At 40.4% G+C, this 18,244-nt stretch overlaps 1 protein-coding gene across 3 annotated transcripts; it reads left to right on the top strand.

The window, feature by feature from the left end:
- The first annotated feature begins 426 nt into the window (after positions 1–426).
- Positions 427–16,856, top strand: LOC125093808 (cytochrome c oxidase assembly protein COX18, mitochondrial). 3 transcript variants are annotated; one of them, XM_047719494.1, is made up of 6 exons: positions 428–909; positions 2,296–2,396; positions 4,409–4,572; positions 6,098–6,219; positions 8,369–8,476; positions 11,155–16,856. In XM_047719494.1, exons 1-6 carry the CDS (start codon positions 568–570, stop codon positions 11,326–11,328), a joined length of 1,011 nt encoding a protein of 336 aa, XP_047575450.1. In that variant the 5' UTR covers positions 428–567; the 3' UTR covers positions 11,329–16,856. The 3 variants fall into 3 exon arrangements, with proteins under 3 accessions (XP_047575451.1, XP_047575450.1, XP_047575449.1); XM_047719493.1 differs by having other exon boundaries at positions 6,095–6,219; XM_047719495.1 differs by lacking the exon at positions 6,098–6,219 and having other exon boundaries at positions 427–909.
- Positions 16,857–18,244: the final 1,388 nt, after the last annotated feature.

Below are 18,244 nucleotides of genomic sequence, written 5' to 3'. Positions count from 1 at the left end.
CCTCTCTCCAACCTGCAGTTCCGCGACGTGCTGACTCTGGCAGTATGATCCACCTCGTCTCTCGCAGAAGCAATGAGGGTGCACGTAAAAGAGGTGGTGGGGCGACCCTCTAGGTCACGAAAACCACCTACCAAATTTAATCCACTACAAAGCAAACGACTAGTTTTAAGTGAAAAGGAATGCAAACGCACCAGCTGAAGGCCGATTTAAGAGGCAAGGGCTTCTAGCGACCGCCCAGTCGGGCCCGAGGCAGCAAGCCCCGCCCCTAGCTCTGCGACTCTGGTCCCGCCTCGGAGGAGCTCCAAGCCGCCAGCGGGAAAGTTTTGTGTCTGCGCAGTAAGGCCCGCCCAGTGCCGCGTGGAAAAGGCGGGACCTGCCCGCCATTGCGTCATCTCGAGGGCGACGCAAGACGTCACTGCCTTGACCGGGAAGGTCAATCGTGCCTGAGGGAGGGCGCGCACCCAATTTTCGCCCGGTGTTACCGGCGCGTGCGCGTGGCTTCCCAGGCGGCCCGGACTCCGACGCTAGTCGCGGAGGCCGGTGTTTTGGCTCGGCCCGGGCGCAGTCATGCTGTTCCGGCTGGGCGGTAGGTGGCTGCGGCCGCTCTCCGTACTGCAGCTGGGGACCCGGGACCCGCCGCTGGTGCCAGCCTCAGCGGGCGGCATTAGACACTCTGCTCCGCCGGTGTGGGCGGTGGCGTCCGTCTCTGCAGTTGACTCTGGCGGCCCTGGCAGCTGGTACGAGGCCCTAGCCACGTCGGCGCCGGTGCAGGGCACGGAGGAGGTGCTGCTCGGCGTGCACTCCGCCACAGGTCTGCCCTGGTGGGCCTGCATCGGTCTCACCACGGTGGCCCTCCGTGGCGCTGTCACGCTACCCCTGGCCGCCTACCAACACTACATCCTGGCCAAGGTGAGGGGCACCTGCACCCTGCGCATCCGCTTGGGCGGTGAGGGGTGCTGTGTGTCGGCCCGGGGGCCTTGAATCCCCGGGTGCTTCTGGAGTTGCTTAGTGTAAATGATCGCGACCACTTTTTTGGCTAAGACATTGAACTAGCATTGGGTATGTGAGTTAAGAGATGTTTGGTGACACATGTACCTGTCATTTCGTTTACCCTACTGGGTCCGTGCTCAAAGCCCTAGTGGTTACTAAGCTTGCTGTTGGAGAATGAGACGAATAAAGGAAGCGGTAGCAGAATTGTATGGAGAAACCTGTAAAATTCCCGTCTTAAAGATCATAACAGCCTGTGTGTCTGCAGCATCGTTTGTCCCCGAGGATTCCGATTCATCTTTCTTATTAAAAAAAACTGCTAAGCCAGCCATTTGCAAACTTGATATTCTTATTCGGGCTGTACCACCTGCGACTCTGGTTAGTCGCAGCCCCTTGGGCTTCAGGGCTTCTCTCTCTCCTGTGGAATCGGGATAGTAATAGCTTCGTGGTCTACTTCACCATGTTATGAAATCAAGTCAGATAATGTGGCTTAAAGTGCTCTGAAAGCAAAGTATTATTCAAATGTAAGACTTCAAGAATAATGGTTTTCATGTTTTCAAATTATTATTGGGGATGGGGGTGGAACCCATAAGCAAAGGGAATCATCAGCACCATTAAGGCAGTGAGGTACTTTACAGAAAGAATAAACACAGAGCAGAAATTAATGCAAACTTTTTGTGACTGTGGCTGTCACAGAGCATATTAAAGACTTAATTGATGACTTTTTTTTTTTTCAGTATCATTACTCAGAAGTCCAGGGGTGAAACATTAAAGTATAGGGTTCAGTTCTTATCTAATCCTTATAATAACTCTGAGGTAGGTGCTGTTAAACATTTTATATATGAGGAAACAGTTTTAGAGCTTAAGCAACTTGCCCAGGATCACATAACTGGAATTTGAATTTGGTTGTAACTGAGGATATCTTTTTTTTTTTTTTTTTAGATTTTATTTATTTATTTGTCAGAGTGAGAGGGAGAGAGAGCGAGCACAGGCAGACAGAATGGCAGGCAGAGGCAGAGGGAGAAGCAGGCTCCCTGATGAGCAAGGAGCCCGACGCGGGACTCGATCCCAGGACGCCGGGACCATGACCTGAGCCGAAGGCAGCTGCTTAACCAACTGAGCCACCCAGGCGTCCCGTAACTGAGGATATCTTAAGCAAATTTGACACCTTATCCTTAGACTTAAATTTTCTTGAGATAATCAGTAAACCACATTTTTCAGGGAGAAGAATAGAGAGTAAAATTGTGAGTAGTTATGAATAAAGATCCTTTATGTGCTCATAACAAATTCTATTTTTCCTTTAGCTAGGTGGAAAATTTACAGCCAGAAATAAAAAGCATTGCAAGGCATCTTAACCAAGAAGTTGCGGTTCGTGCAAATCAGTTGAGGTGGTCCAAAAGAGTTGCCAGGTAAGCTAATTCTATGAATTTAGACCATATGTGTGTGTGTGTGTGTGTATACGTGTATATATATACATGCTGAGTAAGTGTTTATATTAATTCTAGGTTTGGGTGTTCTGTAGCTTTAGCAGCAGAGTAGTCCTTTCACTCCTTAATATTTTAAGAAGTTTGTGTGGTATGAGTTTTGTATAGTGAAAGCAAGAAATGGAGAAACAGAGCAAGATCCTTCATGAGGAACTCCAGTCTCCTGAGGAAGACCTGTAATCAAATAATGATTAAATTAAGTGCTATAAAAAGGGTTATGAACAAGGAGTTCAGTCATAGTGGAAAGTCAGGGAAGGCTTCATGGATGGAGATACTGTGCTAGTCTGTTGGGATTTCAGTCGGCAAATGATACAGATAGATTATTTACACACTTGACCATTTTGGAAAGAATGATCTAGCAGCCCACAAAAAGGGGGAGGTAGAAAGTGTGAATGCTCTGGTAGAAGAAATTAGATAGCCAAGGTGCTGTCTATCTGCTGTGGTTACCCTGTGTAGTTGTCTGCCTGGGCTCTTAGAAAGCCCTTAGAAGGTGCTTGACCGTGCTGCAATCCTGTGCCTGTCGTCATCCACTGGGGACTTGTAAATCCTGCTTCCGTCAGCCCAAGTTAGTATTTAGTCAAATTATAATCCTTACTAGGCTGTGACCAAGTGTTCACCAGTTCACAGCAATGAGAAAAATAAGGGCTTTACATTATATATATATATGTAAGGTATATATGGTTATCTGTATATTTTTACCTATATGTGTATAAATTTGCCAGCTTTCTTCAGTGTGAAATTGCTCCTCTAGTTAGTGTTAGAAAGATCTGATATTTAAAAAAAAACATTATGGTAGTTTAATATCTTTATTTGATAAAATAGAAAGTTGACAAACTTAACAGTTTTGAAGTTGTACTGACCAGAGAAATCGAAGAGTGATAACTCCAGGCCAGAAGACCAGATTAGCAAGCTGCTCATCTGAATTATAAATGCAGCCTCGGAAGACTGGTACCTTGTTTATGTAGCATTGGCAGGATGATTGTCCAGACAATTCTTTGCACAGATAGATGACTGTCTAGGAAGACACATCCGAGAGTTTCTTGCATTTTCAATGGAACTGAGTCTTGAAGGCTAAAACAGAGTTTGTCAGGTGGACAGCCAGGTGGACTGTCCACACAGATGACTTAATGACTTCCAAAACATGCTAATGTAGAAGTTTGATTTATTGGATAGCCTATGCACATAGGCACCAGAATATGCAGGTGTCTGTAGAAGAGTAGCAAGAGATAAAGTTGGACCAGTAGGCAGAGTCTAGATTATAAAGCCTGGAATGTCCGTGTACTGTCTTAGTGCAGTAATACACTATAATTCTAATGTATTGGCTTCAGGCCCCTTGGATGTCTCATGCTACAGGAGATTGAGAGATGAAGACCCAACACTTGATCTTTGAGGAGACTATAGAAAGTGGGATTTAAAAACAGGAATAACAAATAAGGTTAACAGAGAAACAGATTTTAAAAATCTTCATAAAAGAGTTGGTTGAAGAATGGAACCATTTTGATAGGTCAAGAGCATATATATTACAAAATCACATTGCTACAAAAGGTATATTCAGGGATCAAGTAATTGAGCTTGGCTGGAATGGAGGGATTTGAGTTAAATGTGCTTTCACCTTTAGAATTTGTGATACAGACTGGTCATACCATGCCAGTAGTAACATTTCTCGTGTTAAAACCTAATTGGCCAAAGACCACCAGAGCCAAAGCTTATAATTTGATGATGTCAAATTTATCAAAGTGTTATGTAATTTGTGTACATTGCTAGAGAATTTTCATTAAAAGGCTTTTTTGCCTCTTGTTAGGCAATCCCTTAGAATAGTGTATGACCACTAAAAATCCCACACAAATTTTAGCTATTAACTATGACATGGGTGTGTTTGTGTTGTGGGTATGAATGATATTTTCTCCTTTCCCTTTTCCCCTCTTCTCTCAAACCAGGCTCACTTACCTAAAGAATATGCGAAGGCTTGTTTCCGAGCTGTATGTTCGGGATAACTGCCACCCGTTCAAAGCCACTGTATTGGTCTGGATTCAGTTTCCAATGTGGATCTTCATGTCTGTTGCTCTCCGGAATTTTAGCACAGGGGCCACACATTCAGAAGGTAGTTATTATAGCAGTCTGTTTCCCCCAAATACGTGCTCTAACATTGTCTTTGTACTCTCAAGGGGAAAAAAAGGGAAAAAAAAATCCCTGTGCTTTTCATAATTAGAATATTTTTACCATCTTTCTTATAAGGGTGTAGATTTTAAAATATTAACTGTAAGCAAACCAGCCATGTTGAGAAAACGTGAATCTAGGAAGGACAACACTAATATAGTTGACCCTTGAACAACACAGGTTTGAATCGGGCAGGTCCACTTATAGATATATTTTTTACAGTCCTGCACTGTAAATATATTTTCTTTTCATCATGAATTTTTTTTTTTTAATTAGAGAACAGGGAATGGGGGCAAAGGGAGAGGGAGATAGGATCTTAAGCAGACTCCCCGCTGAGCACAGAGCCCCACACAGGGCCGGATCTCACAACCCTGAGATCATGACCTGAGCTGAAATCGAGAGTCGAATACTTAGCCGACTGAGCCTCTCAGGTGCTTCTCATTATGATTTTCTTAATAACATTTTCTTTTCTTTAGTTTTATTGTAAGAATACAGTATATGATATTTAAAGCATATAAATGCTATTGGTAAGGCTTCCAGACAACAGTAGGCTTTCTGTAGTTCTTGGAGAGTCAAAAGTTATACACAGAGGTTTTTTGGTTTTTTTTTTACAATTTTATTTTTAAATAATCTTGCACCCAGTGTGGGGCTCAGACTCACAATCCTGAGATCTAGAGTCACCTGCTCTGCCACTGAGCCAGCCATGCGCCTCATACAGAGAGTTCCAGCTGCTCGGAGGGCCGGCACCAGGGTTGGCACCCTTAAGCCCTGAATTGTTTAATGGTCAACTATAGTTCTTCATGGAAGTCCTAATAAAATTAGTATTACAATTCCATGATTCAGTTTCCTGGCCAAGAATTTTTTCCATTTATAAAATTAAGGGACCAGAAAAGCATTAACAGTTATAAATGTAAACATTTATTAAGAAACTATAAGCTGGGGGCACCTGGGTGGCTCAGTCGTTAAGTATCTGCCTTCAGCTCAGGTCATGATCCCAGGGTCCTGGATCGAGCCCCACATAGGGCTCCCTGCTCGGCGGGAAGCCTGCTTCTCCCTCTCCCACTCTCCCTGCTTGTGTTCCTTCTCTCACTGTCTCTCTCTCCGTCAAATAAATAAATAAAATCTTTAAAAAAAAAAAAAAAGAAAGAAAGAAACTATAAATTAAAGCATTGCTTAAAGGCATTTCTAACCAGAAAATACCTGAACAGACTTGAAAGAAAGTAGCCTGTGGACAATTATATAAATATAAGTTAGAAAAGAGTACTGCTATGTATCTTTGTGCTCCTACAGCTGTATGCTACAGAGAGCTGCTGCTTTCTCAGTGCAGGAAGGACTAATATATGTTGTGGAATAAAAGTGAATGAAACCAATGCAAGTCTTTAGTGTGAAGGATATCTTATTTGAATTAGAGAACTTATGTGTTGTATATTTCCTTCTGCTATGTTTTATTTATAAAACTGTCTTAGCAGGTTTTTCTGTTCAGGAACAGTTAGCTACGGATGGAATCCTGTGGTTTCCTGATCTCACTGCACTGGATTCTACTTGGATTCTGCCTATTTCCGTTGGTATCATCAATTTATTAATAGTGGAGGTCAGTGGTTTTAAGTGAGATTTGTGTGCCATTTAAATTATTGGGATTTTTGTTGCTGTCCCAAGATCAAATATAAATGTTTGAGTTGGTAGTGATATTCTGGCTCTGAGCTAGAATTGAGAGGCCTTGGTTTCTGGTCATAGATCAGCCATTGGCAAGTCGTAGGCCAGTTCCTTAACCTCTCTGGGGGCAAAATGCTCATAATTGAAATGGAAGAGCTGAGTTAGAAACTTCTAAAGTCTCTTTACAATTATATGAATCTAATACACACAATTTTTTGATTTGTTTTTGGTAAAGACAGTAATTAAAATGGTTAATCAGTATGGTTTTATTCTCACAGTAGATTAGTATTTTGTATATATGTTTAAAATGTAAATTTGCAAGTAGGAAACATAGTGTCTGATTGTCTTTTTTTTTTTTTAGCTGTATGACCCTAGAGAAGTCAATACTTCTTTAACTGATGGGATGGAAAAACACATATATATAAAATACAATCTGTCAACTATGTCTTACCATTATCCCGTGCTGTGTTACTCAGCAGTTTAGTGGAAGCAAGCCTTTAATTGTATAAGGACCTGTTCTTAATGGAGTAGAACATAGACTCTTTGAACTGGAAGAAACTTTAGAAATGATCCCTAGAACTTCGTCTCAAAGATCCATCACTGGTCTCTGTTTGGGAAATCGAATACACCCTTATTTATTTATTTACTTACTTACTTACTTACTTACTTATTTATTTTTTATTAGAGAGAGAGCACCAGCAGGGGGAGTGGCAGCGGGAGAAGGAGAAGCAGACTCCCCACTGAGCAGGGAGCCGGATATGGGGCTCAGCCCCAGAACCATGAGACCACGATCTGAGCCGGAGACAGACTCTAACTATCTGAGACATCTAGGTGCCCCAAACCTCATTTTTTTTTCAAATGAGAAGAATGAAGACGAAGATGATACTATTTTGGGCTAGGGTTTCTTGAGGCAAGACTCCATGTGTAGTCCCAGTATGTTTCCCTAGGGTCACCTAGCACAATTGAATGTGGTTGGTACTTAGTGAATATTTATTAGAATGAAGAAAATGATAAACACAAGGTCCCAGTGAATTAATGTCAGTCCTCAAGTCTTTCCTTTGACCAGCTAACAACCCAGTGTAAAAAAGTTTAAAAAAAACTTATTCTTGGCTCCTGAGTGGCTTAGTTGGTTAAGCGTCTGCCTTTGCTGGGAAGGGGTGGGGAGAGAAAAGAAAGCGTCTGCCTTTGGCTCAGGTCATGATCCTGGGGTCCTGGGATCCAGTCCCGCACCAGGCTCCTTGCTTGTCGCATAGTCTGCTTCTCCCTCTGCCTGCCACTCCCCTACTTATGTGAGTGCTCACTCTCTGTCTTTGATAAACAAGTAAATAAAATCTTAAAAAAAAAAGCAACAACTTATTCTTACATAATATACATCATGGGCCAGGCACTATTGTAAACAGTTTACATGAATTAACTCATTTAATTAGAATAATTCTGTGATACAGGTACTAATATTATCCCCATTTTAAGGTGGAGAAAGTGAGGCACAGAAGGCTTAAGTAACTTACACAAAGTCACATAACCGTTAAATGTGGGGCTGCCATGCAAATCTAGGACGTTTGGATCTGGAGTCTGTGCTCACAATCATTTCATTGTTCTGTATCTTAAATAAGTTATTTATGAGTCATAACTGCTTTTCCTAGCCTGGTTCTAACTTTTATTCCGTACAGCCAGATCACAAACCGTTGAGATACCTATTGTGATCCTTCTTTATGCCAGGCACCGTGTTTAAATACTAAAACAAGGGTAGCGGTTCATACATAGCACCTATCTTGAAAGGACTTTCAGTCTTACAATTTTTCATAAATTTCATAAATTTTTCATTGATTTGTAAAAATTGTGCTACGATACTGTTTAATATAGCTGAATCTTTGTATTGTTACTGATTAAAGCTCCCTTTAAGCTGCCTAATTATTAAGTTTTCCAGAAACAGACGGTCAGCTGTATTCATTTATCAGTGTTTTAGTTTTTTTTTGCTTCTATTAAGATAGAGGTGGAGGCCACCAAAAATCAAACTGTGTTTTAAAGCTTGTCTAATTTAATATGCTTAACAATCATTGTGTGTACTTATTCTTCTACCCTCTCAGATTTTTGCTCTGCAAAAAATAGGAATGTCTCGTTTTCAGACATACGTCACGCACTTCGTTCGTGCGGTATCGTTGTTGATGATTCCAGTTGCCGCGACGGTGCCTTCGGTGAGTAAGCAGCCACACTGTGTGTAGCACATGCTCAGTCTGCTCTGTGCTTAACGTAGACTGGCTAAGACTCCGTGTCTTCTGTTGTGCTGCCTTTGACTGCGAAATCCCTTCCTGGTTTCCGAGTTTCTGTAGTAATTACTATTACCAAGTGGCACTTGGTATTTCTTGGGATTAGATAATCTTCCTTTGTGTGAGTGTGAGTTAACTCTCATCTCCTTTTTCTTTCTTCCTTTCTTTTTTTCATCTTGCACAGCACTGTAAACATAGTATTTGTTCTGTTTGGTTAGTTGAAATATTGAATTCCTTCTGTCTGCATAGACTGGGCCAAGGAATTTAGCTCTTAAAAAAGAAACAAAACGTTGTGCCAAGACCATACGGGTTCATATGTAATCTTGTTTAACCTCATAACAATGCAGTGAGGTAGGTACACCTGCCCCCATTTGTATGTCATTACACTTTGATAGAATTAGAAAAAAAAAAATGCTGAGGTTTGCAGTTATTTCATATTTTTAGCCTTTTGCTTATTTCCCAGTGATACTTAGTGCAAAGAGGGCAAAAGCTGTCTTAGATATTATATCTGTCTTTTCTCAGGGCCAGCACATAGACCATGAAGTAGAATTCATTCGTCGGGGATAGTTAGTGCTCTGTCAGCATATAACAAAGTACTTCATTGTCTTGGGAATCTGAAACAGTGCATTTTCAGCATCAAAAATATATTTTTAAAGCTGTCCCTTGAACATAATACTGCCACTAATCCTGTGTAAAATAAGTAAGTTTCCACATTTCTGAAATAGACCTCATAATGTCTGTGAAGACTAATAAAATAGCATCAAGTGCTTATTATAGTACTTTCCATGTAACAGTAATATTGCTGCAAAATACCCTGTGAATAAAGAACAGTACAGGTTCCCTGCATTTCTGGGGAGAAATCATACCAGTGGTAACTGAGGAAACTGCCTGAGCAAATAAAATAGGAACAGTGAATTTTCAGTGAGGGATTGGGTTTAAAGTGAGCAACAGAGATCTCAAAAGCAATGTCTGAAATACCTCAAAGTTTATTCTCCCAAATATAGGAAATCCAGAGTTTGGCAGTTTAGCATAGAACTGATGTAGCAGCTGCATGAAGACACGTGAGGAACCGGACTGGCTCTTTCATTCTGCTCCACCATCCACAGCCGGTCATTCCTGTCCTTAAGGCCGCAGCATGTCAAGATGGCTGCTGGAGCTCATCTTGCAGGAATGGTGAAAGGGTGCTTCAAGTGCCTTTATCCCCTTTAAGGAGCCTTGCCAGATGTCACACCAAACACTCGTGCTCACATCCTAGTTATTTGGGCCATACCCTGGTTGCAGAAGATACTGGGAATTAGTCTTTTTTTTTTTCCTTGATGGCAGTATACCCAGCTTAAAATGAGAATCTTATTACTAAGGAAGAAGAAGGATTCTTAGTAGGCAGTTTGTAGTTTACCATAGTTGGCTTCAGAGTACTTTTTGCGTACGGGATAAGTCAGATGATGATGATGATGGCTAATACTCACTCGATATTGACTTTGTGTCAGGCACTATTTTAAAAGGTTTACATGTAATAGCTCATTTAATTCATCCAGTGGGCACTGAAGTAGGTGCTATTACAATCTCCACTTTAGTGTTGAGGAAACTGAGACACAAAGAGGGTAAGAAGCTCATTCAAGGTCAACTCATCCATTACATGATGCTTAATATCACACAAGTATCTCAGGCACATCCAGGGGGTTTGGCTCCTGCCTGTAACTGATATGCTAATCTGCTTTGAGGCTGTGGTACCTTCTGCCCTGAAAAATTTGCTTTGGAACAAATGCAAGTGTTTAATACGGGCCACCTTCTGTTCTGACCTGTCTGTGTGAGTTACCTCCCTTTTTCCTCACAGCAGCCTTCTGAGGCATGGATAGTTCAGTCCCCATTTTATAGATGAGGAGCCTGAAGCAGAAGGAAAATAACTTCCCTCCAGTCAAATAAATGGAATTCCCATTCAGGCAGTTCAGCTCCAGGACCTGGACTCAACCACCACAGGCTCCTGCCTCTGGGGCCTGATCACATTCTGATGCCAGAGAAAAGTTGGCAACAGATGTAGGTATGGGAGGGTCTTGAGAGGCTCCAGATTGTCGTCAATAACCTAATAAATCACTCTGAATGGAAGTACCAAAGAAGTTGAAGATAATGTTGAGACTGTTTGTCTCTGAAAAAGGCAAAGGTAATGCCTTCCCGACTAAGAAACCAATTACTGGGAAATTCTGGGGTGATAAATCACTGTGTGGAGAAAAATGGGGCCTAGGGAGCCTAAATGGCTGTGCCCCTGGTGCCCTACCTCCAGTAGAGCAGCTTGTCAGGACTCTTGGTGTGGGAAAAGGGGAGGGGAGATCTCTCTCGAGCCTCTGCCCGAGCGCTGCTGTCCGTCATCCACTTTCCTATTGTGAAGAGCTCTCCTGTTGCTTTCTTTTCACTTTTTCGCCCTTTCAGCCTTCTTTCTTACCTATCAGAATCATCACAGGTATCAGGTAGCTGCCACAGGTCTCGTGCTGTCCTGGCCCACTGCTGCTTCCCCACATTGTCATTTTCTCCTGTACTGCTTGCCAGTGTCTGGACGTCGGTACCCTTGGAGAGTTGAGAGGTACTGACATTCACCCGCTTTCTTTTTCTAGTCAATCGTGCTGTACTGGCTCTGCTCCAGCCTCATGGGCCTTTCACAGAATTTGTTGCTGCGCTCTCCCAGGTTTCGTCGCCTTTGCTGGATACCATTGACCAAGTCGGATTCAGACACCCCTTATAAGGACCTCTTTGCTGCCTTTTACGCCAAGTTCATTTCAAGAAAATGACGTGCTTTCCATTAATTTTGAAACAATTGCAAGTGTCACTATCGCAATATATTTACATTTACAAATTCAGATGTGATTTAAAAAAAAAATTTAATTTGTCTTTATTTAAAACCGTGAATTGTGTGAAGTACTGTGGGTTAAGATATAATCCAAATATATTTGACAATACTGAAAATCCTTTAAATGCTAGAAATGTATGTTTGGTTGTATCTTAAAAATATAAAAGTAAAATCAAAGTACCTTATAAAATTATAACTTGCTAGAGGGGCCAAAACTTTGGAAGACCGGATTAGATACTGAATGATGTCCGATTACACTAACTAATCTCATACATTAAAGCTTTTATAATGAAAATACAGTGAGGTGATTCTTAAAATTTTGGAGGTGTGGAGGATCACAGACCCATTTGCTCATCTGCTAAGGCTATGGTTTTCTTTTCAGAAAAATCCTGGGACTCAGCACATGAGGCCTTCATTGATGAGCCTCTCTTCCCCCGCCCTGAGGCTTCCTGGTAATTCTTGGTTGAGAAATCTTACTCTTACTCTAATGGGACACACAACGATGAAGAGTTAATGTGTGACTTCTAAAAAAAAATGGACTTGAGATTCATGCAATAGAGTAGTCCTTATAAGAAAGTACCTAATATGGTAGGTGATGTTGCCTTTCAACCCTGCTCTGAAAGAATGTAAGAAGGGTACATTCCTTTTTCTATATCTTAAGAAGAGTGTACTAGAGTATAGCACTAAGTATTGCCAGAGCCCAAAGTAGAAAATCTTAAATGTTAAGTTTGTTTAGTCAAAGGAAGAAAACCTGAAGGTCAGCCATCTGTCATGGAGGTGATTTTATAAACTTTATTTGGAGGGTTTGAGAATTCTAATGGGCTTAGACTATGGTAGATGGAAAAATTAATAGGTAATATAAATTGTGGATCCAGTTTTTTGCTTGTTTGATCTGAAAGGATGATAAAACTAACTGTGGTTGGGATATTTATGAATAAATTTAACAGGCATCTGAAAAGATTATAAATTACAAGTTGTCATTGAGTTGGAATATGAACCTCATTTTGAGAGGCCCTGTATCCCATCTCATGTTTAACAATAAAGCAAAAACTAAAGCGGAATTAATCATTTTTAATGTCTTTTAATGTTTTAAAGTCATTTAATAATGTCTGTTAAATCTTAGCTGTTTTGGTTGTCACCTCACTGAAAATTTAGAGGTAGCACTTGGGACCTGGTTCTCGTTTCCTGACTTCCCAGTCCTAGTCGTGACTGCCCTATTGAGGTAACTGTCTTTCTAATCACAGTGCAGGCATTGAAACCTACGCACTGTCAATCCTCATGATTTGCAGACTTTGTATTTGCTGGTTTGCCTGCACACTAAAATTTATGTGTACGCCCCAAATCAATACAGTGCTTTTGATGTTATTCTTGGACAAACATAGAGCGGCAAAAAACTTGAGTCGTTCAAAGTACATGTTCCCAGATAGGTCAAACAGGGCAACACTGTGTCTTCTTGTTTCAGTTCTCAGACTGTATAATAACCAAGTGTCCTTTTCATGGTCTAGTGCCATGTTTTTTCTCATTCTTTTGCTTTTTGTTGGTGATTTCACTATTTAAAATGGCCTCCAACCGTTGTCATCTGAAGTGCTGTCTAGTTTTCCTAGGCACAAGAATCCTGTGATGTTCCTTAAGGAGAGAGTAATACCTACATTAAATAAACTTCATTCAGGCATGAATTATGATGCTGTTGGCCATGAGTTTACCATTAATGAATCAACAATATTTTATATTGATGGGTTGTTGAAGATTTGACAAGAGGCTCATAGGATGTAACCCTGTAAATTCTCTGGGAGCAGTGGTTTAGTGTTGATGAATTCAGTGTTTGTGGTAATTTTATAGAATATAACTACCTCAGATAACAAGAATTGACCTTTTGGAACATGTACAATCAAGGAAGCAGAGGCAGAAATATCTGTGCTCGTTGTATTATAGCAAAAAGAGAAAAGATAATTTGAGAAAAATTTTGGCTATCTCTGGAACAAGTTGAGTCTCGCCATGTGTATCATTGGGTACTGATTCATATATTTCTCTCATAGTGAGATGGAGGAAATCAGCTCTCTTCCCCCATCTTACTCAGACTTTCTGAAAATAAGTTTGTCACTTTCTGAAAGTAAGAAATAAAGGACTGCTGTGACTCCCTTTTCCAGTACATCTCCTTTCAGGAGTGTGTTTTTACCTTGTTTACTTGGATTCCCCTCGATTTCTGAATGTACTTTTAACATCTTTTTTCAAGGGATGATTTACTTTGTTTCCTATTGCTCTCCTGTTTTCAGGCATTTTGAATTGCTTTGAAAATATATGCAAATTTATTTGAAAATACAAGGTCCTCCCTCCCAGATCTCAAAATAATTTCTGGTAGGGTTGAAGGTGGCGGGAATCTTTGAAAACACTCATGAATAAAGAGAACTGATACATTATGAACTGAGGTGAATCGGTCACCTGACTTCAAGCTGGTAAATAACTCCTCACTTCTTTCTTCAGACAGATTTTTTAGTAAATAGCAAGTCAAGTTTCTGAAAACTCCCAGGTCTGTGGTCTCTGATCTTACTTCCCCAGCAGTTTGTCATAGGAGCACTTCCAGAGCCTAAGATCCGGGGAGGTGGTATTGGATGGGAACAAGAGGACACACACACTGTAAAGATCCCTTAGATGCTTCTCTCCTCGACTGCTGAGGGACTGGCAGAGCTCAGTCCTGGACCCTGCAGAGTTCAGGAAGTCTTTCTTTTTTATTTCAAATGGAGACCATAGTCTATTTGTCTATCTGTCTTCCTCCTCTCTGAAAGGGAGTCTTTTTTTATTTTATTTATTTATTTTTTTAACTCCATGTGGGCCTTATTTTTGTCTCTAGGCCAGATCCACGTTTTTATAGGTGTGTCTCAGCCCAAGAGTTAGGAAAAGGGACTCATTCCTGGATCAATTTATACTCTATAATGATACTAGAGCTCAAATGTATGTTTGGAGATGGAACTGGCATAGCCAAACAACCCAAGTTTTCCCTAGAACCCTTGTGAGAGAAAACCTGAGCAGCCCTATCTGGGCCAGATGTCATAGGTGGGAAGATGAAGCTTACTTAAAAGCAAAATCCTTGATTTGCCACCTTCACAGATAACCCCAGAGAGGCTTCCAAAACCTCTCAGAGAAGAGAGCAAGCCTTTCTAAGGTACCTTCAGAAGCACTCAAGAGCAAAAAAACCCAAACCCTCACATCTCAGAAGAGATACAGCCAGTTCTAGACCATAGTGGGGAAATTGTTTCTGGGGAAAAGTGGAAAAAAATGAGGGCCCAAATAAACCTCAGTAATTTCCCAGTTTTGTACCTATGCTTAATTTATCCACGTGTCTTCATAGGTTCCTCCTCTGAGGATTCCAGGAATCAATCAATCAATCTATCTATCTATCTATCTTTTTGTGAGAATCACCTTTTAAATTGCTTTAGTACCAGATTAAGCCCCCAAAGCATAGTAACTCAGATCCTAAACACAAAGAATGTCCTTTGTTTTTTCCCTGGATGATAAATGAAGTTACCACAGAACGCAAAATTTAAGATTTCAGGTATGACCTATGAGTCCATGCAAGAATTTAGGTTTCTGTGTTAAAGCTAAATGTGCCAACATGACATAAAACACGACACTAGTTACAATAGGCCATCATTGATGCTCGCCTCTTCTGTGAACGAATTCTACCAGGACACAAATTATCTGGAAATAATAGGAATCCACAGAAAATTTTCTATTTGAACCTTATAAATATATTTTAAAGTTGTAATAATTGGTATTTTCCAATTATTGTTTTTAAATACTGAGTTTTGTGAAATCAAGATTTAGCTTTGGGACATTTGAATTTGTGCAGTAATAAAACCTAGATACTTCTGAAATTTTGGACTTCTGTACTGTGTTTCAACAAGTAAAATAAGAATTTATGCATTCATATATATTTTTAATGTATTCATATATATGAATTTTCATCCATGAACATTCCAAGCAAACCTTAAAGACAATTTGCACGTATTCTTTGCTAATTGTATGAAATACAGAGATACCACGTATCTCTCATAATCTTTTAAGAGCGTGAAAAACTAGTACTGGGATCAAGCTAATGCTAGTTGGGGGAATCCTTTATTTTATTTTATTGTCATGTTTTGTATTTTCATGATGGTAAAATTATTTTGTGTTTGTATAATTCTTTTATTGTTTAAGATGTTTGTGTATCCACTAATTTTTTAAAATTTTAATCCCAGTATAATTAACGTACAGTATTTTCTTTGTTTCAGGCATACAATATAGTAATTCAACAATTCTGTTCGTTTCTCAGCTCTCATCACAAGTGTACTCTTAATCTAATTGGGGGAATTCTTTAGACCTGTAAGCCATGTATGATAATATGTAACATTAAGTTAGTGTAGGGATCTTAATATTATAAGATTTATAGTGTCGTGTCTAGGAAAAAGCAAATTAAATTTAAAAAGCTTGAAAGATCAGGATAATCCTTAGCAAATTTTTAAAAATAATGACTGAATATATAGAAGTACATTGATTTTACTACTACTAGAAATTAAATTATAGGTGAAGAATTAGCTTATTCAGCCAGAAAGTATGCATGAGAATTATGTATTTATAATTACATAGTCACTAAAAAATTTAGGCAGGTCACGTAACTGTGAAATAAGATTGTTTTGCAGATTCCAGAGGTAGAGCTGTCCTGAGCATTATTTTACATCATCTCCAAGTACAGGAGACTCTTCCCTTTCCCAGCTGGCAGCAGACAGCCGCAAAAGAAGGCCGCCTGGTTAGAGCCTTGAGCTTTCACACCTCCGGAACGCCAGCAAACAAAGCAAACTGAAACCTCATCAGATGAGGATGACACTGCCACAGAATGTGAACAAACTTACTAGATTTGGTGAACGAATTTGGTGAACGAATTTACTAGAGGATCATTGCTGGAATATAGTCTAAAAGCCAAAGGAATTAGAAAATTTACTGAACTTTATTCAGTAATTGTGTTGCTCTTATTAATACTGCAGTGTTATTTTAGAATTTATGGTTAGGTAACATATGTGCTGTCTGTGAGGTCTCTGTGAGGTTTTCTTTGAATGCTGTAACAGCGTCCTTCGTGCTGCTTGTGCTCCCGAGGGGTGGGTATTGTTGCGTGTATTTGTTGGAGTTTGTTTTTAAGTGAAGCATCGTTTCATGATATGGCCACATAGTGGAGATACAGAAGATACATTTTCTTTCAAGGTTTTCTTCTAAGATGGCTTCAGGGATTGTCCCTGAGAAGGAAATGGGCCCCACAGAGGGTCCCCTTTCCCCACAGGTCTCCACCCCCACACTCAGAAAGCCGAGCCTTCATATCTGTTTCACCGAAGGCCTTCCGCAGTCTCAGGAGCAATGCGTAAGAGCATTTTGATCCTGGTTGATTCCCAAACGCAGGAACCACAAGGCTTGGCCTCAAGAGAAAGAAAGAGAAAGAAAAAGTTACCAGCTGAGGAATGGCGGCAAAATCCCTAAGAATCAGCTGAATCAAGAAAGTGCGTTCATACAGAGGCTTTGCCTAGCTTTTAGAAGAGTACCTTTTTGGGGGCGCCTGGGTGGCTCAGAGGGTTGAAGCCTCTGCCTTCAGCTCAGGTCATTATCCCGGGGCCATGGGGGTCCTGGGATCAAGCCCCGCATTGTGCTCTCTGCTCAGCAGGGAGCCTGCTTCCCTTCCTCCCTCTCTGCCTGATTGTGATCTTTGTCAAAAAAATAAAATCTTAAAAAAAAAAACAAAAAACAGTAACTTTTTGCTTTGCTCCTTTTGACTTGAACATGAGGGCGATATTGACACAACTATCCCAAAGGAATAGGTGCAGAGAGAACCCTGGCCCCTTGTGTTCTACCACGGACTGCCTTCTTGACCGCCCCGTACTCCGGTAAGTTTTACAAAGTAGCCTTACCTTTAATTGCCTAGTCCTGTACTGCTGGTTTCATTTAATAAAATGAGTTCTGGGTGTTTGGGAACAAAAGCGTTAATGGAAACACCTGAAATAAAACTAAAAGTGCTCCAAGAAAATAGCTACTGAGTTATTCTATCTAAGGCAACGAAAAGAAATTTCTATCTTGGAGAGTCTCTGCTAACTCCAGAGGGCCAAGATTTTCATGATAAAGAGGACTCTTGGAAAGCGCCCCATTTCTATCTTTTCCATTTTGAGAAAATAGCACAGGTGTGCTTCCTTCTCTTTGTGTCCCTGATAAGGCAATTTACATTTGTTTTGCCTTGGTTGGGAAGGTAGCACTGTATTTAATTTAGGTCTGGTTTTTGTCTTCTGGCTAAATTGTAGCTTTCCAAGGAAACTTAAAACTATGAATTATGAAATATACCTAACCATAGTCTTCTCATTGCAGCTGCATTTCTGCCGTGTCCCAATCATAGCACAAATCGTTTGAGGAATTTCTTCTAATTATAACCTCAGGCTTCCTGGCTCTTCTTTGAGTGGAGGTTGCTGCGGTGGGTAAGGAATATTAAAAATATAAATCCTGTATCTATGAAAGAATTAACAGCTTCATATTCCATGCTGTTTAAAATTTATTATACGTGTTGCTACAGGTAAGAAATTCCCATAAAGTTTTATTATAAAAGCTTCAGTTGTGCTTGAGTTTTCAAATATAAATGGGCTATTTGGGGTCCAAATAAAAACCACGGTTCCCATTGTAAATTACAGTTGCAACCAAGTATAGATTTTGAAATGAATTATCTTGTTCCTCACCCTTAACTCTCACCTACCTGATAATGTGTTATTTTATTTTAAAATACAGTTGGTCTACGTTATTCACAGATTCATATTTGTGAGTTTATCTGCTCACTAAAATATACTTGTGATATCCTC

Source organism: Lutra lutra, chromosome 2 (assembly GCF_902655055.1).
Source record: "Lutra lutra chromosome 2, mLutLut1.2, whole genome shotgun sequence".
In the NCBI taxonomy this organism is placed as follows: domain Eukaryota; kingdom Metazoa; phylum Chordata; class Mammalia; order Carnivora; family Mustelidae; genus Lutra; species Lutra lutra.
This window is presented reverse-complemented; position numbering and strand designations above follow the sequence as displayed.